The 22377-nt window shown below is 47.3% G+C and overlaps 6 protein-coding genes across 6 annotated transcripts; 3 read left to right on the forward strand and 3 right to left on the reverse strand.

The window, feature by feature from the left end:
• Window positions 1-1019: 1019 nt before the first annotated feature.
• Window positions 1020-1604, reverse strand: MGYG_01288 (hypothetical protein; the record flags this gene model as incomplete). The annotated part of the gene is made up of 3 exons (XM_003177157.1): window positions 1020-1172; window positions 1332-1376; window positions 1500-1604. The coding sequence occupies 3 exons, from the start codon at window positions 1602-1604 to the stop codon at window positions 1020-1022; spliced, it is 303 nt and encodes a 100-aa protein (XP_003177205.1).
• A 3907-nt stretch (window positions 1605-5511) lies between these two features.
• MGYG_01289 (hypothetical protein) lies at window positions 5512-6658 on the reverse strand (the record flags this gene model as incomplete). The annotated part of the gene is made up of 3 exons (XM_003177158.1): window positions 5512-5782; window positions 6014-6041; window positions 6271-6658. The coding sequence occupies 3 exons, from the start codon at window positions 6656-6658 to the stop codon at window positions 5512-5514; spliced, it is 687 nt and encodes a 228-aa protein (XP_003177206.1).
• Window positions 6659-9787: 3129 nt separating this feature from the next.
• MGYG_01290 (hypothetical protein) lies at window positions 9788-12043 on the forward strand (the record flags this gene model as incomplete). Its single annotated transcript, XM_003177159.1, has 3 exons — window positions 9788-10221; window positions 10302-11620; window positions 11703-12043. The coding sequence occupies 3 exons, from the start codon at window positions 9788-9790 to the stop codon at window positions 12041-12043; spliced, it is 2094 nt and encodes a 697-aa protein (XP_003177207.1).
• Window positions 12044-14829: 2786 nt separating this feature from the next.
• Window positions 14830-15615, forward strand: MGYG_01291 (hypothetical protein; the record flags this gene model as incomplete). The annotated part of the gene is made up of 3 exons (XM_003177160.1): window positions 14830-14893; window positions 15093-15149; window positions 15221-15615. 3 exons carry the CDS (start codon window positions 14830-14832, stop codon window positions 15613-15615), a joined length of 516 nt encoding a protein of 171 aa, XP_003177208.1.
• Window positions 15616-16477: 862 nt separating this feature from the next.
• Window positions 16478-20541, reverse strand: MGYG_01292 (vacuolar protein sorting 41; the record flags this gene model as incomplete). The annotated part of the gene is made up of 4 exons (XM_003177161.1): window positions 16478-16740; window positions 16827-19123; window positions 19176-20104; window positions 20248-20541. 4 exons carry the CDS (start codon window positions 20539-20541, stop codon window positions 16478-16480), a joined length of 3783 nt encoding a protein of 1260 aa, XP_003177209.1.
• Window positions 20542-20907: 366 nt separating this feature from the next.
• MGYG_01293 (YagE family protein) lies at window positions 20908-22326 on the forward strand (the record flags this gene model as incomplete). Its single annotated transcript, XM_003177162.1, has 2 exons — window positions 20908-21252; window positions 21322-22326. 2 exons carry the CDS (start codon window positions 20908-20910, stop codon window positions 22324-22326), a joined length of 1350 nt encoding a protein of 449 aa, XP_003177210.1.
• Between the last annotated feature and the right edge of the window lie 51 nt (window positions 22327-22377).

A 22377-nucleotide genomic window follows, 5' to 3' on the forward strand; every position in this document is an offset into this window, starting at 1 on the left:
TTCTTCTCCTTCTCCGTCTTCTTTTCTTTTTTGCTGCTTGGTTCGTTACTTAGCTCTATGGCTTGTCGATATCGAGGGATGGAAACGAAGGCACAAGTCTCGCTAGCCATGGGCTTCTTAAACACCAGCCATCCAGCAGTGTGAAAGTGCAAAAAGGAGAGAAACAGAACGAGAGCGAGAAAGAGAGAGAAGGAGGGCTAGGCGAAGAAAGAAGAAGAAAAGGAAAAGGCGAGATCGAAAATAGATGCGAATAATATAGTTAATAGAGGAGGAAGTTTTAAATCGGACTCGATGAGCTTTCTGCATCGTCAAATGGGCATGAAGGAGGCTGGTGCCATATCGTCTCCAGGCTTTGGCTTGCAAAAAAAGGGTGAGAGAGAGTGTGTGTAAAAAAAAGCAAAGTAGAGCAGAAAAGCAGAAAAGAGCGAGTGTGCATGGTGAAAGTAATAATCGAGAGAGATATAGGCAGGCAAGCAAGCCTTGAACATCGCCAGATCTACAGGTCGGTAGCTGTGTCGTTTTTATACTTCATGCTTCAGCCGGAGTTGTGGCCGGGCTAGATGTACCACTCGGCTATTCTCCAGCCTTCTGTAGGGGGTATGCTTGTTATCGACCGTTGGAGTAAGTCCTAGTTATAGTTATGGGTGAAATACTCCGATATATGGGACGTGAAGGGGGTGGCCTGAGGTGTTGAAATGGCTACCTGCCTACGGATATACGTCTCTCATGAAACAATCCTATAGTGTGTCAGTTAATAGCCAGCAAGTTAGTTATTTTGTCAATCCCAACGCACATGTCAGAACCAGGGCGTCGTGCGTTTTGGGTTTTTCTTCTTCCTCTTCTTCGTTTCTTTTCCTTCGCTTTGTCTTTGTTTATTATTATATCTGTCGGTCTTTTAATCTCCTTGCCTGCAACAAACGTCCCGGACAGAAGGCGGGGGAAGGGGGAAGAGGAATCAAGACGAAGATCCAGACGACCGAACGGGATGAAAGAATAGACGCGAGACCAATTGTTAACGTTCAGGAGGTCTCGAACTCGAAGATGTCAAGGGATCTCAGATAGACGGGGGTGAAGGTGTTCTCGACCGATCTGCCAACGGACAGCACACGGCTCAAGAGACGGCCTGGGTCGCGGTCAAAGCGAGATGGAGTGACTACTTGACTTGCATGGAACTACCATAGCCAGTTAGCTGCCTGTCGATATAAGAAAGGAAAACAAAATATAGGTGACAGGGGGAGGGAGGGAGGGGAGGGCTCGTGTTGAACCTCGCAGATAGCAAGCATATGTAGATGGGATGGGATGGAGAGAGTGGGATGGGATGTACAGCGTACCTGGTCTCTGGAACTCCCAACCGTGGGTTCAGATGTAGTTGACACCTGTAGGTGTAGGTACTTAACCGACTAGTTAGGCCCTTACTTCGTGCGCTCGCAGATAATTCGGGCTTGTAGAGAGGTATCTTAGTATGCGGCCTGTAAACTAAGCTCGTAGCTCGAGCTCACGCAGGACCGACTAGTTGAGTCCAGCCCAGTACCACATCTCTCGATCTCCCTCCCTCTCTTTCTTTTTCGCTGTGTTGTCTCTGTCTCTTGTCTCGAATCCAACATGTCGTGTAAGTATTTTAATGTAAGGGTTCAGTTGAGATTGCAACTTTCTTCATCCCATCGGGCATACTTGTGCGCGTCTTTTCTTTTCTTTTCTTTCGTTTCCTCTCTCTCACTCCCTCTCGCTCTCTCGCACTCTCTGTCTCTTTTCTTTTCTTTTCTCTCTTATTCCTGCTTTCTTTTTCCTCTCAGATTGATTTTCAGGGTCCAGGAGCGATTTTAGACTATGCTTAGCAGCCATGCGAAATCCATCCAAAGAAGCAAGCTGTGTAGTCCCGTAGTTAAGTGGATTCTGTTTGGCGGTGGATAATTCGTCTTCCAGGGGGTAAACAGAAAGAGATCGCGGGCCGTAGGTCGTTCACGGTAGTTCTTTTTCTCCGTCCTTCCCGCAATACATGGCAAGCTAGCTGGGTAGATGGTTATGGATGTATGTGTATGTATGTATGCAACTAGCTCCCCCGCAAAAGAGAGATGAAGAAGATCGACGTCTATATCCACGAGCCGGGGTTGGAAGAGGAGACGGAGAAGATGCTTCTGCGGCAAGAGAAAGACAGTCTGGATACTTCTTCTTCTTCAATCCTGGCTGGCTCTGGTCTTTAGTTTCGCCCTTCTTTGCTTTTGGGGCTTCCCGTGGTACACTGCATGGCTCGTCTCGGCCCTCGAGACTGCTATGAAGAAGAAACGCTTTGGTTAGCCTTTTCCTTTCGTGGCAGTCAATTAACTAACTACGGCGGGAACAACACTCAGGCCACTCTCTTATCTGTGGGCAAGATGGTAACAGCGTCTGTTCGATATTGATATTGATATTGATGAACTGGCAAGCCATCATGGCCTCTGGATGGAGCTCCATTGAATTGTGCAGGAGGAAAAAGAAGAATAATAACAAAGAAAAAAAAAATAAGAGAAAGAGCAGGAGGAGGAGCACAAGAAGCCCCAGACGGTTGATCCCGATCGATCTACTTCGTACTCCGTGCTTCGTTCTACCCTTGAAGGATGCGTGTTATAGCTGGAGCAGCTTCCGCGAGTCAGCTCACTGGCTAAACAAGTTACATAAGCCCATGGACTCACTGGGACAACCAAACAGCAAGCGAGTAATAGAAGCTATAGTGTCCGGATTATAGATCAGGGGGGACTTGGTCAATCGTAGAGAATCGAGTAATGAAGCCCGGAGCATGGGCTTTGCTCTCTCTCGCTCTCTCTGTACGGGCCTTCACCATTTCATCACCTGTCTCGAACACCCACATCCACGCACAGGAGCGACGAGGAGGAAGCCCGAGAGATAGAGAAAGAGAGAGAGGAAGGGGACGCTGCCAGTGGGGAGCTCATTACTACCCCGAGTCGCAGCATCATCTCCATCTCGATCCCGTCCGTCCTCAGCCAACCCATGACGAAACTATGGACACCGTAACCACGGCTAAGCAGACGAAATAAGTTATATAACCCCACCCAGCTGTTTTAACTTGCACGGGAGACAGGTGTGAAACCCACCCTGAACTCAGGCCAGTCAGTGGTTGATTAGCTAGCTAGCACTCGGGGCGAACCCCCAATCCCATAATTATCTGGTCGCTCAGTCTCTCTCGCATTGGCCCTTGGAAGCCTTTCTGGTGGAGCCGGCGTTTCTCTCCCGCGCGCTCGATGCGACCTGACGTCATGTTGGTCTCGCATCTCGTCTCTCAGTGGCTGGCAAGGGGTGTGGGTGGTGGAGGAAGAACTGCGAGGACAGGGGGGCCACTGGGGACTGACTGGGGGCCCGGGGAACGCTGGACTGGCTGGCCCAAAAGCCGTGCAGATAAGGTCTATACATACTCATATGGAAGTATATATGTGTAATGTCTAGAGGCTTCTGCACCAATGTGAGCTCTGGCTTCTGACTTCACTTACTTACATAAACGTCGAGCAGGGATACAGGGGGCTCATGGGTCAGGGATCAGGGATGGGGATGGTTAGGCTTTAGGGCTTTCGCTGAGAGTCAGTGATGCCGTGTGTCAGAGGGCTGAGAGAGTGACATGACACTCGGCAAGCAGGCAGGCAACAGGTCAGCTAACCTGATTAGCCCAGTTAATTCAGTCATAGATGCTCTTCTCTCTTTAGCTAGAAAAATCATGAGCACAAGCAGTGCTCCGTCGTATGATGATTATTATTATTATCATTTCACATATAGCTATATATAACGTATGCACGATCGGGAATAAGACAAGAAGGGTTCGGGATGGCAAAAAAGAAAAGACAAAAAAAAGAAAAGGAGAGAGAGCGAGAGAGAGAGGCCCTAGTCGTTCCACAAATCTCCATGATACCGATGACGATGGCGACGATGAAACGACGGTGCTACTTTTGCTTGCCGCACGTAGCAGATATGTACGTGTATCTATTATCTCTTGTGCACAGGAGAGAGCATCTAGATGTTGGGGGATTCTTTGCGTCTAAGGTAGCTAGCTATATGACGGGGAATGATCGAATCATGCTCGCTTAAGACGCATGCATGTATATATCTGCCATCTAGATACTGAATATATATTATAAAATGCGAGTTATAGATACATACATCCTATACACTCACGATCGATATCAGATATCAACATCGTATCTCTTCCTACTTCGGTAACCCTTTCCCGGCGCCAGGTATTCATACCTCGAGGGGTTTGTGTCTCCCTCGTTCTCATTCGATGTCTGTCTCACCTTGACTGTCACCTTGATAACCAGCTAACTATACCAAGATCCGAAGAAATAGACCGAGTGGCCATGGCACACGTGTAATTTCACACCAGAAAAGAAATAGGCCGACAATAAGAGTGTTAAAAGAGTACAGCAGCCAGTCAGTTAACCAATTGGTACCTCCTCTTATCTTCTGCTTGCCGTAGTTGATTAACTATATGCGATACGAGGTGCTTAACTGCTGTCTGTTGATCTCTCAGCCAACACGGGCAGTATAGGCCTTCCTTTCTCTTCACCGGCCCGGCTATCAACATGGATCTCTTCTTTCGCTTTCTACGCCTCCCCTACCTTGAGAAGAATATGCAAAGTATAACGAACCGTATAAGTTATATAAGGAATAGGATTTGTAAAAATAAAAATAAAAAAAGACAGCAAGCATCCCCCATCCCTACTTGCATGCACACATAAGTACATCGATTGCAATCCACTCACCAACGACTTTAACTCTGCTTCTTCGCCTTATCTGCGTCTAGGCATTAATTATTCGTAAAAGGGAAAATTTTTCTTAAAAGGGGGAAGAAAGAGGATTGAAGAAGATGACATCCCTTGGCTCTCATGTTTTTCTATAGACTCTATCTACCTAGCTATCCCTGGCTGCGCTTTTTGTGCCTTTCTCGGGTTTTCTCGCTCTCTGCTGTCCCGGAAATATTGCTTAGTTCACGATTCTTGAGATTCAGTTTGGCGCACGGTTAGCAGCATTTGCATAGTTACTGAAGCTAAGTTGAGCAGAGGCCCAGAGCAGAACTTTGCAGAGAGTAGGTTGACTGACTTGAGTGCTTGATTGATCTGTCCATCTATTGATAGATGAGATGGACAGTTAACGAGAGAGGGGAGCCACACTGATGATAGACGGGTGACAGAGTTACGTACAGGCGTATATTAATTTAGTTATCCCGTGCGCAGGGAGGCCATGAGCGGCTTGTGACGTCGACGATTCGTTGTGTTAGCCTCTTGTCAACGATCGATCGACGCAGCAAAGTGTGTTTTTGAACGATAGTATCATCATCATACTTTAGAAGGGGAAGAGGAGGGAGGGGTGTGTGTGCGTGTGTGTCTCCGTCTCTGCTGGGGTGAAAAAAAAGGGGGTGGTAGGGATGTTTGATAGCGTGGCAAAAGCTACGAAGTGTAAGTATAAGTGTTAAGGCAGAAGTGGAAACAAAAGGGCAAACTCCGACCGTTGGGGCTTTATTATCATAGCTTATAGACCTGTATTATTATTATATATGGCAAGGATGCGTCGTATTTGCAGCCCTACCTGGAGAGCGTGAAACAGACGAGAGGGAGCCGTATACGGATGTAGATGTGTTCCGGCGGCCGTGGTAGCTGGTGGCAGGTAGCTGCTGCCGCCGCTGCTGCCGGTGTTGGTGACCGAGAACAGCGAGTTGAGTCCAGCCCGAGACGGGGTCTCGACGGGCTCTTGCGCAGCGGCTGGTCCGCACCCCATACCCATGTACCCATGCATTCCACGCCTGAAGTACGGAGCATAGTCGAAAGCTAGAGCTGCATGGCTACTAAAGGAGTCAAGAGAGGCAGGTGGCCGTGTAGCCCTTTTTTGTTTCAGGCCAAGGTGGAAGCCCCAAAGAGGCCATCTGAGATTGAAATTGAGATTGAGATATTGCTAAGAGTACACAGATTAGGGAGGTACGAGGTAGATAGATAGATGGCGTTCTGAGGGACCCCACAGAGGTTGCTCAGCTCACATTGACGCTAAGGGCTTCCTCTTTTTACCTACTTCATACTTGAGAGTACGGAGTATCATGTATAAGTATTCTCATTACCTTTATTACAGAGTAACCTAGTATGGGAAGGACGAAGACGACGAAACAGCCAGAACAGCAGCCAGAGAAGAGGCCATAGACGGCAGACAAGCAAGGACAGAAGCGGCAGAGGCAGCAGAAGCAGAAAGAGGCCAGTGGCTCGCCTGGCCCTACGAGACCTGTGGCGCCCATCTCCACACCTCGGCCTTCCTTTTTATCCTTTTTTCCTTCTTTTTGCTTCTTCGTCTCGTCTTCTTTTCTTTTTGGTTCTTCTTCTCCCTTTTGCTCCAAAATCTCCACCTTAACTAAGGTAAAGTACTTATCGAATATGTGGCGTGTGTGTGGCAGTGCGAGTATATGGGTATCGGCCTCAGCCAGTTGTATGGACGGAGTAGACGAGCGAAGCAGAGGAACGGAGAGAGGAGCTATTGGACCCTCACTGGGGGATAAATTGACTCTGAGGCAGCCAGAGGACGCTTCGGAAACATGGTACGGAGAGGTTAGAAGGACGGAGAACAAGGAGCTCTGGAGAACACCAGAGCAGATTGTGGCAAATGAGAGAGAGACAAAACGGGTAGTTTGGCCCATGGTAATTCGTCATGTAACTAGGATGGGACGGACGAGCGCATCGCGGAGGTCACTAGGTAAGTAGTGGCGGGCGTAGCGAAGGGCGAGATATGGAGAGTAAGATACCTAGAAGTACGGAGTATGGGATGGATGGATGAATGAGTGAAGATGATAATAGGGGGTACTACTACTGCTAATACCCTAATGTTAATAAGGATAAGAACAAGAAGAATAATAACAATAACAATAACAATAACAATAATAGTGGGAGACAACTATGGGAGGAACCATTCGAGAACAATTGCAGTGTGCGATGCTGTACGACCCCGTCTTCCCAGGAGCAATTTCAACTTATCTTCCGCCTGGGAAGATAAAACCCTCCTTGAACGCTTCTTTTTCTTTTGCTCCATTAGTTATTTTGATCCAACTGGGAAAGTTATCGAAAAAGGACCCGTACATAGTGGTAATCGACAGTGCTTCTTGTGTCAGTGTAGCTGTACCTGGTACAACACCTACTGATGTGGTATCCTTACCCTGTCTCTCCCCTTCTCTGCACTTTCACTCCCTTCCCCGCCATAGTCACCCTTTATATACCAGGAACCAGGGGCCTGCGAAAGGCAACTGCTGACCAATCCCGTCCTTCCATTTCTGTGTCTTTTCTTCTGGTTATTCATAGTAAACGTAGACCTACCAAAATTTACATATGTACGCTACGTAAGGTGTGGCTCGCGACGACGGACCGCCGTAGTTAGCTACAAAAACTACCAAATGAAATTGGTTACTCGATAACCATCTACCAAATTCACCGACCACCACCACAACCACCGCGACCAACAATAACGACGACGGCAGTAACAACTACTATTACTGCTACCACAACCGCCGAGGTGATGAACATGGACAAACACCGAAGCGCAAGTACCTTTTGAGCGGCGAAAAAGGGCCATGAGCCAAGCTTCTCTATCCCCGTCTGGATCGGCCAATCATCCCCGAACCCAACATGCCCTCCCCCAGTCTGGAATGATGGAATATAGCATCATGGGTGGCTTGCTCCTCGGATCGTCTCTCTCGCACAGGAAGGAAAAAGGAACGTCACGGCCTGGTGGATGCTCATTCTTCGAAGCATAATCCCATCCCTTCTCCATTTGCTTTTTCTTCTCTCATGCAACCTTGCTTTTTCCCCTTCTTTTTGCAAAACACCAAAAAAAGAAAAGGGTAAAAAGAAAAAAAGATCGAGAGAAGCGCAGAGGTTAGTTAGATGGATGGAGAAAGAAACGAAGAGACCAGACCAGAGGAGACGAGAAGAGAGGGAGAGAGACGCTGCCCAGAGAGAGGACGGAGCTCCGTGAAATGACATAGCTGTGGCCCCACCGGTTGCTTTTCTTTTCTTTTCTTTCTTTTCTTCTTCTCTTCTTTTTCCTTTTCCCGCTCTATGCTATCGTCATTAACTATAGTTAATTTTCTCTGGCTCGAGAACTGTTGTTCTGTCGATGATATTTATTCGGACTCTCCTCCTCTCTGCTGCCGGGCTGCATCTCATTCACTCCCAACAACCCCACGGGCACCGGGCCAGACGATATCATCCCTGACCAAGGATCCTGCAAAGAAAGACCGTATTAGATACCGTCCGGGAAGCGGTTCCTTACAAATATATCTTTAATCGTCTTTCTGCTTCGTTTTATTTTATTTTTATATTTTTATATTTTTATTTTTAAGCTCTTTGCTTCCTCCTCCCTCCTCCTCCTCCCTCTCTAGCTCTTCTGCTCTCATCGTCCCCTAAGAGAAATAGGTCCTTACCGGCTTCAACTGGAAAAAGGAGGAAAAAGGTGTGCGAGTGTGCGAGTGAGTGAGAGAGAAAAGGGCGGAGTAATCAGCTGTTGTTGTTTTTTCTATACAACTACCAAACCGGCTGCTTCGGTTGGATGTCCCTGTGAACCAACAAGCCCCTGGCTCGCCTCCTATCCCTACCAAACAAACGGCAGCAGCATCTTCTCCAGCTTTTCTTGCTGCTATTACTTTATCAGCCGTCTCGACCTCCCAATTCTCTGCATCTTCAGAGCTAAACCCTCTTATCCTTTTGGTTTCTCACTTCCACCCCGGCTCTTACTTGCGCCCTGTTAAGAGGAAGTGAAAGAGGCGAAAAAAAAACCAAAAGCTGCGATTTTACCTACCAAGCTGCTCTTCTCCGGATTGCTCTCTCTATCCATCATCCTTCACTGAGGTCGGTTTATTTTTCCTCTGGTTACTTGCAAGAGACGAAAGAAAAAGGACAAAGACATTCTCGAATGTAATATACCACCAATCTTTCCTACTTCTCTTCCGTTTATTTCTTCATTACCTCTTATTATCCATCTATACCCCATTTCACACATCACGGCCTGAATAATATTCAATCCCAGACTCGGTGGGTGAGCTTGGTTGGGTGGTTGGGTGGCTCGTTGATGTTTCTTTCCCCCTATTTATATCCCCATCTACGCCCTCTTGTCTAAGGAGGAGATTTCTATCCCCCTTCCATCTGCTCCTTTCTTTCCCTCCAGTCGACCGGCATGTTTCAAAATCGGTACGTACATGGCGGAAAAAAAGAGTCAGGGCTTCTCTATATACACTCCCTTTTGATCTGGTCGTCTTTCGTCTCATTTTTCTGTGAGTACACATTCATATCGTGGCATTTGATACTGACTCCGGTCTACAGAAAGAACTCACAAAAACCAGACGAAGCCTTCTACGCACAGTTTAGAAGGAACTTCGTCCAGAACGGCCCCAGTGCATTTATTCGGCCGGACCTTAACCGGTCTTTATCTTCTTCTACGCTACCCGGAAGTGGACGCCCAATTATGGGCCAGTCACTCGTTCACAGGTTGGTCATCGATTCACCCGCATGATGGGGGCGTTGAGAGTCCAAGAAGTTCCAGTTCCTCCTTTTCTTCGCAGTCACAAGGATTGACCATGGGTGGAGAGACGTGCTCATTGCCTTGTTGAAGACCGCTCCGGCTGGTGTGCATCACGCGAGAGATTTAGTAAAAGAATTACAGATTTGGCTAACGATTTCGTCCCTTTTGTTTGCTTGTCGGTAAATATAGAGGTGTTCTCGAGCAGCACGATCCCACAAGAAACCACGATCTTTCCTGGGGTTTGCCAACTCAGGTCGGAATGGATCACAGCCAGAGCATGTTCGCCCATCTGAACGGCCAGTCGCCCTTTTACTCTACGATTCCCGGCATGGCAATGCATCATGATATGACTAGTCCGCTCGATGATATGCTAAGTCCCCTGATACCTGCTGCCACAACTTCCGTGGATCCCTCCGTTATCTCGAATCAGCCCATTAGCATGGCCGGCATACAACAACCCTATGGTCAGCCCATGGCACATCAGATGTGTACTATGGCAGCAGACCACATTGATGCATATGCGCAGCCACACACTTTTCCTCCAGCAGCGATGCTTCATAGAAACTCGGACTTGGGCCCTCTTACTCAAGATAATAACTCCTTTGCCCAGTTGCAGCTGCGTCGTGGGTCAGCCAGTGTTACCACAGATCAGAAACAGCAGCAACTGAAAGAGCAGGAATTCTACAATGAAGAGTAAGCTTATTATGCAGCTCACGGGTTATTTGTTTTTCTTTTGCTTTTTTTGCTAACATATAGTGTTAATCCACTACCAGCTTCCGGTTTCATGCCGTCCTTCGTGCAGCTACAGCGATGGTCAAAGACCCAGACGAAATCCCAATCACCTACCTCAACAAGGGTCAAGCATACACATTGACCATCTTCGACTCTGCCGCCCTGAGCTCTCCTCGCCGACCCACAAAATACCGAACTTATATTCGGGTCTCATTCGAAGAAGAAGAACAGAGATCAAAGCCTGCTAGCTGTTGGCAGCTGTGGCAAGAAGGACGTGGTGCAAACGAGGCTCATCACCGAGACGGCAAGCTTCTTGCAGTCGAACACGTTGATCCCAACCAGGGAGGTGACGGTGACCTACGCCACCAGCAAGTCCAGCTTGAGAGTGAAAACTTCGATGGCTTCTCAGTAGTTTGGACTCCAAACAGAATTAACGGGAGACACGAGTGTGCTATATCGGTGAGGTTCAACTTCCTCTCAACCGACTTCAGCCACTCCAAGGGTGTGAAGGGTATTCCCGTCAGACTCTGTGCCAAAACTCAGGTCGTTTCCGGTATCTCGGAAATCCCAATACCGGAGTACGCTGAAGTGTCATACTGCAAAGTCAAGCTGTTCCGTGACCACGGAGCTGAACGCAAGCTGTCCAATGATGCCACACATGTGAAGAAGCAAATAGAGAAGACCCGAAGTCAGATACTTCAAGCAGAGTCCGGTGCTGCCAGTGGTGAGAAGAGGAAGCGAAGTGGCTCGATCTCCAGGGGGGGAAGCGGGAACAAGGTCAGCAAGACTCCCAAGTCAAAGAGGTCCTGGTCCCAGGGACAAGGCGAAAAGGCACCATTCGAGGATGATCTACACTCTAGACTTCAGAGTTTCATGGAGATGTTTCGCTCCGTACGACATGCCAGTGTCTTGAACCTCAAGGGAGATCCCGAAGACGATCCAGATGCGTACCCGGTGAGAATAGACCAGCCTCTAGAAAACAACAGCAACAACATGGCCGGTGCTACACTGGAATGGGATGCCGCGCACGCCGCTACCGCCAATGACGGAACAATCTCACATTCTTTTTCTCCAGCCAGCAGTCATCGCTCTATCACATCATCCCGCCACTCTTTCGACGTCAAGCCCAATATGGCTACGAATGGTGCGATGTTTGGGGACTCACGCCACGGGTCGGTTGACTGGTCTGGCTTTGCCTCGCATGATCCCGAGGTCCATCCACACCCCAAGCATGGCCAGGTCCTGAGCCAGCCAATCAAGATCCAGCGACACGGCGCCACTGATGCGAATGATGGATGGTTTGAAGCCATGGGCGTCGACCCAAACTACAACCCTCCATCAGACGCAATCGTCGTTCCAAGTACGTTTGTATACACTTTATCTCCTTCCCTTGTACTTGATATATCAAAACGCGCATGTACTAACATTGTCCCCCGATCTAGAACACTGTTTCTACGTCAAGGCCAGCCAGAATGACGATGAGAAAACAGCAAACTACCATCATGCAATCTACATCCAGCAGCGCAATAGCCAGGAGTTTGTCGAGGCCCTAGCCAGGAAATGGAAGCTTGACCCTGCAAATGTCATCCGCACCATCCAGGTTCGCGATGATGGCCTTAGCGTCATCGTCGACGATGATGTTGTGCGAGAGCTACCTGAGGGTAAAGACATGGTAGCCGAGTTCCTCCAGCTTCGCGAAGAATCAGAAGGTCCAAATATGGACGTCGACTCTCCTGTCTCACCTGGAGCTGCCGGTCCAGTCGAAATTCGACTGAAGTTTTAATACCCGTTCTTCATTTTTCCTCCATTGACCCTTGATAAATCATATGGGCTGGCAGTAAAAAAAAAGAAGCAAAAGAGCTTGCGCCATTAAAAAAAAATCAAGCAAGCAAACAAACAAACAAACAAAAAGGGAATACACAGTTTTACAAGGCAAAAAACTTCTCAGTTTCGCCTTCTTGGGGGGATGCTTATTTTTTCAAAACATCTTATCCTTTAATAATTGGAGGCTTTTAATTCTATCTTTCTATACGGAGGTTTTCTTTGCCAACAGCCCTCGTCACATTGACGCATAATCAAGACTTTTAATACCTGTCTTCGACTGCTCCCATGTCAACAGAAATAACCAAAAACACAGGACACCGGGAACGAAAAATATGCTTTGGCGCCGGCATCATAGATGGGTCTTTTTCCTTTTCTTTTTAGCAAGCTCGCACGTTCCCGGTGGCTGAATGTACTCTTGTACCTATGATCATAGGGAACATCCAAAAAGGGGCTGCTGTCTGATTTACCTATGCTGTTTCACTTCCAATTTCTTGTTGTTTCCGCCCTCCATCTTCTGGGGTACCCTTTGATATGGTGCTAGCTCTTATCACAATGGTTCCTTTGGTTTTACCCATTCCCACACGGCTGGGTTAAAGATTTGATGGGGGGAGAGAAAAAAAACAAAAGGACGGGCTATATCGACCTAGCCAGACGGGCCTGGCTGGGTTGGTTCTATATCTATCATGACTACGACGAATCTCTTTTGTATGGAGTACACGCGGCTGGACTCGGACGGGATGGATTGACTGCTTTCTTTTTACCGTTTTCTTTCTTTTGTGTTGATTTCCCGAAGGATGTGTCGCTTTGCTTCTTTCGCTTGGTCTTGCTGCTACTTTCTTCTATGTTCTCTCGATTTCTTTCTTGTTACGCCCTTAATTTCTCTCATTCCTTTTGACGGGCCGCGTTGTGTTTACTTTTTTTCGATATTTGAATTTACTTTATATCGGAGCAATTTTTTCATTTCTTTTCCGCCTTTCTCCCGTGTATATCTTTTTTCTTTTCAAAAGGCTTTTGTTTGTCTTCTCAGTTCCTTTTTCTATCTGTTTGCTTGCTATACTATAAAGGCATTGTCTTCTTGACCTATGCCGCCTTCATGCATAATTAGTAATGACTGTGTAAACCTTCTCCCGCTTATGCATATGCCACAACGGGATGAAGCTAGGACATTATGAAAAGCCATAGGCTAGAATATGCCAGTGATAAAATTATAAAAGCCACCACTCTTCTTAACTTTATTCTTTCTTTCTTCTCGCAGATCCCATCCCATTTAGCCTATTAGAAAGTAACAAATAGTGTATATGTAGACATATTTACAATTCTGTCTTAGAATCGCATCGTTGGTGCGGGCGTCCATCAATAGCCCCACTCAGGCTGACTGGAAATAAAATGAGAGTAGGACTGAAAAAGAAATGAAAGTAGGAGGAGGACGAGGAGTGAAAAAAAGGTTGCTACCTAAAGGCAGGACAGAAGTCAACCACAAAGGTAGAAGAAGATATAGCTGACTACTAATATCCCTTTCACCTAATTCAGTAAATAAGTGCTGCATAGAGATCCCGAGCAAACCCAGGAGCCAATATACATGGGCTGATGTGACATCACCTTATTTGCTACACCTCCTCTCACATACAGGAGATATATCAGATAATTGTGTCAAAGCGCCAGTATCTAGCCCCTGAGTAAGCCAGGTTGGTTACAGCAGACCCCTTGGCATATTATTACATAATCTAGGCCACAGGAGACTATGAGAATATAGATAAGGGATGCACATATAAAACAGCAGAAAGCAAAGAGGTGTGATAACTTCCTCGGAGATACATATTACTACTATAGTTGCCTTTTCACAATGAACAGGCTTATGCACAATGACGTTATTAGGTAGACTTAGCGCCCTTTTTCTCACGTGGCAGTGGGTTCTTGTGGAGAGGTTAGCGTATAACGTTAAATTTAACCTCCCGTTGCTTGGCTATCTTTAAATATCAAATGATAGCATGTCAAAGGGGAACTGTAGGAGATGGCAGTTCTATTTGTAGGATATCTACTGGTTTATTTGGTTTGTTGTGGTTTGTCTGTATAGCTGGTGGAGAGAAGGAGATCTGAAGAGGCTGGGGTAGAGAAATTGAGTCAGCAGGAGCAGAGATAATGTACATTTCAAACATAGCTTGGACGGGGAGGAAGAGCGTATAAAAAAAGCCGTAAGAGAGTAGAAACGGCCATTTAAACGAACCGTTAGTAGTTTATATGGGTTATCTCCAGATGTGCTAGCAACTAAAGCACTTGGTGCAGCTCAAGGGCAGGCAGGGAAGACCCCAAGATGGCCCTGATGAGGCTCGAAGATAGGACGAAGACAGGCCGGGTCCCCCGGCCTGTAGAAACGCACCGTTGCTTCTCGGATGGCCCAAGATCGACAGGACAGCAAGATGACAGGCAGAGAGACGTCGTGAAGCAGCTGCTGGAGGGTATAGAGGGCAGCAGGACACTGCCTGATTGGGCATAGCCCCTCTTGCGAAAGCTCGCTTGTGCGGTTGCTCGGTAACCCACCCAGGACCGCACTATAAAAGACACCTCCTCACCCCTCTTCTTCCCGTTTTTCTTTTCCTTCTTCTTCTTCCTCCTCCTCCTCTTCATCACCATCATCACAACACGTTCGTCAAGCTCGTTACGACTTCTCGTTCTCGTCTCTCAAGTCAAACGTCAACTCATCTATCTCATCCCCAAGTCTTCATCGACTCCTTGCTTACAATCAAAATGATTGTCTCTACCAAGCTTATTCTCGCCGTTCTGGCTTTCGAGGCTGCCATTGCAGCTGCTGGTATGTGGTATCTCCTTCATATCCCCCACTTCATGCTATTCTCCTTGCTTTGCTTGACACACCTTGCTTCTTGCTCGACGGCTACGGTCTCGTGAAAGACGTGACATCGTAGCTATGCATAAGCATCATCGCTCCATTCTTACATCACGTCCTTTCTCGTGCCTTGTTGATAAACCAACTCCTAACTCGTCATGTATAGCTCGTGTTCAGTATGATGCAGCCAACGTTGAGCATGCCAATATCTTCGGACGCGATGGTAATTATAACTCGACTCCCATGCCGTCAAGGAAAAACGGGTCTAAAAGGCCATGCTAACAGGTATCATAGGTGAAATGACTGTCACTGTCACCATGACTGAGTGCAATTCTGCTTCGACTCCTGCCCCTTCAGCTTCAGTCCCAGCTCCACCTGGTACTTCCACCGTCAGTGCTACTGTTCCCAACATGACCACTGCCGTCCCAACTGGGCCTCCTGAGGCTCCTGCTACTTCATCTGTCGTGGTTACCACCTCTGGAGCGCCCACCACAACCCCTTCTCCACCCATGTCTTCGTCTACCCCTGAGACCAAGACTTCCGTCTCCCACGAGACTTCTCGCACCACTCGTTCCTCACCTTCTGAGACCGTGGCTACGCCTACTCCATCTGCCATGGCTTCTCGCCATGTTGGTTTCCACGCAGTCTTGGCTGGTGTGATCGGTGCTGCCATCTTTGCAGCCTTGTAAATCAGCTCAGATGATACGGACAAGCATCTTTCTGTGATTTCACTCAAATGTTTTCCTTTTCTTATGAAATACACCCATGTCAATCTTAAACTGATGCCCTGTCCTTCAAATCATGTACCCACGTTCTGTGGACTACATCACTTCTGACTGTTTTCCAAATTCCTCTGAATTTTCATTTGTGATTATGATCCTTGGGGGGTGACTTGACGAAAACAACGTTTCACGTGTGTGTGGCAAGGTTATGGCGCATCGGATCGGATAAAGACTGCCTTTCATTCACGGTTTATCAAAAAGGATCTTTAGTTAGCCAAAAAAATAAAAATGGGAGAGTCTGGTCTAGCCATTCGCTCATCTGACAACAATTCCATGGACTTTTCTCCCATATCTTCTTCTGCTTTCCCTACTGATGGTGGCTCCTAGTATCCTGGGTTTGGGTATGGGTGGCAGATAGCCTTGTTGAAATTAATATTCTGAACTATTGGAAGAGTAAACACCTTCGGCTGGGTCGTACTAATAAAGGAGGTATCAAGAAAACTAACACAAAATACATCGGCAACGCTGACAACTTACCTCCCACAAACGAACAAATGAAACAAATCACGATCTAAACAAACACAATGGCGAATATGTAGCCGGACCAGGTTGCTCTGATGAATATACGTAATGCATGGATATCCAAACTCTTCCCATGAACATAGTAAAACAAACTCAGTGGTTGGGTATTAAAAACCGGAAGGGGTATAACCATATGAGTAGACGATGATGGCCCATGGCTAGAGGTGACTATTATTATTATTTTTGACTTTTGCATTTATTTTCTCATTTTTTTTTGTGGTCTTTTCGTCGTTCTTTTGACATCTCGCTACTGCGTGGAGTCCTTCAAAGATTCAGCGCATATTCGGCATCCGTCGCCAATTTCGTCTCTTAAAAGCCTAGCATTGGTGACCTTGAGGCCGACGGTACGAGAAAGGGTCGGGGACTGAATAGAAGAAGGCTGATAGTGAAATTTCGGTGAAGATGTATCTTGTTCCCGAGGAGTTTCCTGCTCTTCAGGTGTTGACGGGCCGTGAAGGTGAGATACATGGTATATGTGGCCACATGCAAAGACGACAATAGTCTCCGTTTCTATTAAAGCGTTAATGCTGGTTAGAATTATGCAATAAAAAAAGTGGATTGCATAGTATCTTCCTTGGGTGGAGGATAAAAGTTACCTTGCTCAACAAATGGCTCCTTACACCCCGCGCATCGCCCTAGGGGGACATCATTTGATGCTCTCTTCTGTTTCTCACCGAGGATCTCTCCGTTTGTATGTGGCTGTACATCTTTATCTGGACCATCAGCATCCTCAATGGCGCTATCTTCGTCATGGCAAACGTTAAATTTCATCCCCTGCCGTTGGCCTTTCCGCAATGCATCCATTCGGATGGCAACCTCACCAGCCAAAACTTTTGCAACCCCTAAGCTTATACTGGCTTGGATATCATGCTCACGAATCATTCTAGTAAGACCTTCTCTCAAGCCTTCGATCTCGAGCCCGCTGGGAATTCTCTTCACAAGCTTTATAGGGTCAATGGCCGTGCTTGCTTCTGTGAGTAGCGCACGTATATATTCCGGTTTGTCCATTGAATACGATAACAAATCGTCCCAAAGGTCTGGGTCATCCTGAGATTTAGCAAATGAAATGGCATGAGATATGTCTTTCAAGCTAGAGAGGATCAACTGAAGTGCCCGCTTTGTTTGTCCAGTTTTAGACAGGAGATAAATAAGCTCTGGTGTAAAGTTGCGACTCTCACAAATTGAACAGGCTGTGTCGTAGGAATACGACGTGCTTGATTGCAGGAATTGCATGAGTAAGGGGCGGTCGTAATTCGCAAAGAGTTCGACAACTGTGTCCGCAAATCCGTCGATCATTATCCTCCCTTCATCTGCGACTAGTTTGCCTGCCTCTGCTTCCGTTCTGTGGTGTCCACGCGCTCTGATAGCAGGCCTGCCTCCTTCTTTAGACATAAAGTCTCCTCTCCAGAGTGCACGAAGGTAGAAATAAAGGAAAAGTCCTAGGCCTGCCTCTTGTAGTTGCGATACTACAGTTTCAGGATGGACTATACCATTAGCTGCCTCACGCACAAGTAGCTTGATGGGCTCAGAAGTAGCCTCTTCTAGCTCATCGGTTGGAGCAGTCTTTATTCGATTTTTTGGTACCCGGAGTAAAATAAAACCTGGGATATCCTCAGAAACGGAGTCAAGCAGGTGATACTCTCGAATCAAACCCATAACGGCATCACCATCTTGGAGTTTTATATAGCACCGCAAAGCTTCGCGATAGCGTCCTCCAACTAGGAATAACTTAGCAAGACAATTCAAGAGATTCCTCCAATCTTCAGTTCCTTCCTCCGTCATGCCAAGTTGGTCTTGTATGGCCGCGGTAACGCTATCCGTCTCGAAAAGATTAGAAGGCCATAGCTCTATCAATTCATTAAACTTGGCTCGATCGCGGGAAACATAGTGGCCAAGGATAACCTCGTATACAAAAGATGGTAACGGAGGCTCAATGTCAATTGGCACATGGGAAGTGATTTCGTCGAATTTTCTGTTCCGCGCAAAAACACAGATCCAGTGATCCCATGCTGCAGTAGTTCGAAGAACTTTGTTGCAGACGTTCCCTGCCTTTTCCCACTCTCCGTGGCCAACTAGCTGCTTTAGCCATAGCTCGCCGATACGACGCTTTTCCTGCTCATACTTAAAGTTACCAGAATGGCTTGTAGTTCGAATGGAAGAGCTATCAAGTAAAGATAGACCTGGTTGGCCTGGAGCACTCGGGGTTGGGGTTCCCGGAGGGCTCTCTTCTCCTTCCCCGGGAGCGGCACTGAAAGCATCTGGGTTTTGTTCAAGTAGTTCCCAAGCTTCTTCATACCGCTCGCGAGAATCAAGCCAAGACAGCCGATCCTCGAAACCCCTTTTAACCGCAAGTATGCAATCATACGGGCTATGTACGAAGACTCTGATCCCTGCTGTAGCAGCTATTTCAATCTCCTTGTTGTATTTCCCACCATGAAGCAAGCCTGAAGAGTCGACCGTACCAGTTACCTGGAAACCAGATCCTTTGTCCGCATTACTACCCATACTTCTAGAGCTAGTTCCCGAGCTAAATAAACGTTTGGGATAAAGTGTGGCATCGATAAGCCCGGCGGTTATCGATTCTAAGGCTCCTCTTTGAGTGGTTGAAGCAATGCGGCTCAGTGGAAGAGTATCAAGATGGTAATCCGAAGCAGAAAGATTTTCATAATTTCGGACGGAGAGGATATCACCGCTCAGCTCTTCCTCAGTATCAATATCGATTAGTCGCAGCTCTGGTTGGAGGCCATTCTGCCTTCGTCGAATTCCACGAGCAGGGCCAGCCTGCTTCGAAGGGGTTCCAGGATCCTCATCCTCAGGGATAATATAAGACAAAACAAGTAACAAATTTTGGGTATATAGCGAAACACCAGATATAATACAATCTGTTCGTAGCCTATAATCATGTTAGAAACCAGCAAAGCCATCGGGGGTAGAGAAGAACCAACTTGGTCGTGATTTCAGCCGAGGCTATCCTCTTCTTACCAATGCCTGCTGCTTGGTCACCACGAGAGACTTTTATGATCCATATTGTGCCTCCCCAGCCAACAAGCAGTTTCTCGGGGCCATGGCTTCCTAATCGTTGCGATTGGGTTGAGGCGTCATCCACCTGTACTAGAGATGCATTTTCGCGCTCCAACGATTCCTCGTCAATCCATACAACGCGGGGTTTCCATACTCCAGCCATTTCATCCCATAGTTGTGACCGTGGCCTATCTGTATGGCCAAATCGTTCCCATGCATGTTCTGCCTCCGCTTGTTCAAGGTGTAAATGCGAACGCATGATCTTTATGCCCTCTTCATTCACCCAGGCAACGTATTTTCCGGACCTTGACCACTTAATGCAGCTTATGGCCCCCTCGCCGCTATGAAGAATTCTATCTTTCCCATTATTTCCTCCAAGGCCCAGCGATCCAAACCAACCAGTGGGACTCGCGCCTCCCAACGTTGCGTTTGAGCTTGCACCAACACGACCTCCAATGGTCAGGACCAGGTTTCCTGATTTCCCTCCTGAGACATAAGTTCTGTCACTTTTATATTCTGGCGATAATGCAACTGCGCTGACCGGCCTTCCAAAGTTCCGGAGTGTTACATCTTTGGGATCAACTAAGGACGCAACACAAACGTTTCCATCCATAGAAGATGTCGCAATATATATCGAGTTTGACGGAGTTGGTGGTATTGTGACTGGGTGTGGTTTCGATCCATTTGGGCTCTCAGATATGGACGCGCCTGACCCACCACTCTGTATTATAGGGGCGAAATCTACTTTTGTAGGCGCAGGCGGTGGAAATGGGGATACGGAAATGGAGTCGATGCTCGCTGAATGAGCGTGGTATACTCGGAGGCGTTGGAAAAAGGGGACGGAGTACACATGCTGCAAGTTGTTAGCCGGAACTAGATGCGATGTTGAGGTACCGGTTTGCATACAATATTCCCATTATGGGTTCCAACAATCTACAACACTCTTAGTTAAACCAGTTCGCTAAGGCCAGACCATTGCATTAGAGTAGGGCATACCATCTTATTTCCGGCAGTCATGAACGTGCTTGTAGCATCCTTGTTGCGATAGAGTGGACCAAGGACTGGTGTAATCGGAGCATATTTGAGTCGCGGCTCCTCGTCTTCAGCGTCATCTTCATCCTCTTCCCCTTCTTCATCGTTCCTATCATCATCATCACCCTCCTCCTCTTCTCCTTCTTCGCTCACGACCTCGTCCTTCAAGGTATCTCTGTTCCCTGCGTCGGCAGTTGTCTTGCCCGGCTCTATCTTCCGTTTGCCGCTCTTTGCTTCACTGGGGCCCGCGGCCTCCATCCCGCCGGGTTTCTATCTTATCTAACAAGTGCGCCAGTGCGAACAAAAGCTGGCATGGCATATAAAAACACCAGGATTTCTAAAACCCGCAGATTCTGGGAAGAAGACAAGCGGTTGATCAACCTGGGAGCTCCCGACCTCACCTGGAAGCTTAGATGTCGGATTATTAGTAATGCCGATACCCCGGCGCTGTTTTCGGCCAAATTCAAAGGTCGGATGTATTTTGGAAGATAAAGATCAACATCCATGTCAGGCCTTGGATATCGATCTCTGTTGCAGAAGCATAGACGCGTGGAGGCTGGTATGCATGTTATGCTGCAGTTAATGGGCTAATGACCCTTTTTTACAACTATTTTTCCGGCAGCTATGCTCCTTCGTCGAGTTTTATCTGCACCCAGAGAATGTGCACTGCTCAGGGCTTCTGTCCGCCGAAATATATATACAACACCACCTTTCAATAGTGCCCATAATACTTTCCTGGGTCGCAATGCCCTCCACTCGTCAAATAGGAAACTTGAACAAGAGACAATATCTCCAAACCCAGGAAAACCTGCTGCACAGCAAGCAAAACTAGAGCCATCTAGAGGGAAAAGAACATCACGGTCCCCGGCTGGGAAAACTTCGCTACGACGTGCAGCAGTTGAGGCACAGATATCCAAAGATGTCAGGCGACTTCCCGTATCTCCGGAGATGCCCTCACCGGAGCCAAAGGTTAGCAAATGGAATGGTCATACCCAGTATAAATGTAGTAACTAATCCCTCTCAATTAATTTGGTATAGGTTGTTACCGCATACGCCGTTGCCGAACGCTTTGATATTGCCAAAGTTATGGAAATACTTCTAGCAAAAGGATACGAGCCCGATCCCCTCGAAACTGGTCTTTACCCTCAAGTAGTTCATATTCAAGTTCCACTTGATTCGATCCGGCGAACCACTAGCTTAGCCTCGTCAGATCTGCCTTCAGATGAGGTGGGCGATGTGTTTGTGTTTCCTTCGGGAACAGTTGTCTCATGGTCACTTCCTGAGACATTTGCATCATACCTAGCAACCACTGTGTTATTACCAGCCGCCGAAAACCCGCACATCGAACGGATGGAGACGGAAGACCTGGACTACATTGAAGACCCCCAGCGAGACAGTAGTTTGATGAAAGGCGACGTTATCATTCTAGGGACCAACCCTGTCCCTGAGGACCAAAAAACCCAAGATATCCGACATCCAAACCGAACCACGGTCGATACAGTACTCACAAAGATTGCCTTTTCCTCAGGTTTAGCCCGGAGTACTAAGCTGGCTGTATTGGAAAGTCTTCTACTGAACTATTTTGATTCCACACGCAATATACCCACGCAACTCTCAAAGGGATCTCGATTACCCTACACACGCAGTTTTATACTGCGCAAAACTGGCCAATTACTCAGCCTCAGAGCACAATTGAACCTTTACTCAGAGTTAACAGACTCTCTTCCAGATATTTTCTGGGATAGCAGACACGAGCTTGGGTTGGAAGGGAATTATGACCAAGTCGGAAAAGCTCTGGATGTTGGCATCCGCATCAAGGTGTTAAATGAGAAAATGGATTACGCGCAAGAGATTGCAAGTGTCTTACGTGAACGTTTGAGTGAAACTCACGGACTCCGATTGGAGTGGACCATTATTCTCTTGATTGCGGTTGAGGTTTGCTTTGAAGTTCTAAGACTCTGGAAAGAGAGAAAGCAGGAGCTAGCTGCTGCTGTGAAAGAGAATAGAGAAAACCCTGCCGATGAAAAAACCTCCACGTCATAACTTCCATCTCCACTCCAGTCCTCGACTCCTACGCCCTTTTAGAAATGGCTG

Source organism: Nannizzia gypsea, genomic scaffold (genome assembly GCF_000150975.2).
Source record: "Nannizzia gypsea CBS 118893 supercont1.1 genomic scaffold, whole genome shotgun sequence".
NCBI classification, from domain to species: domain Eukaryota; kingdom Fungi; phylum Ascomycota; class Eurotiomycetes; order Onygenales; family Arthrodermataceae; genus Nannizzia; species Nannizzia gypsea.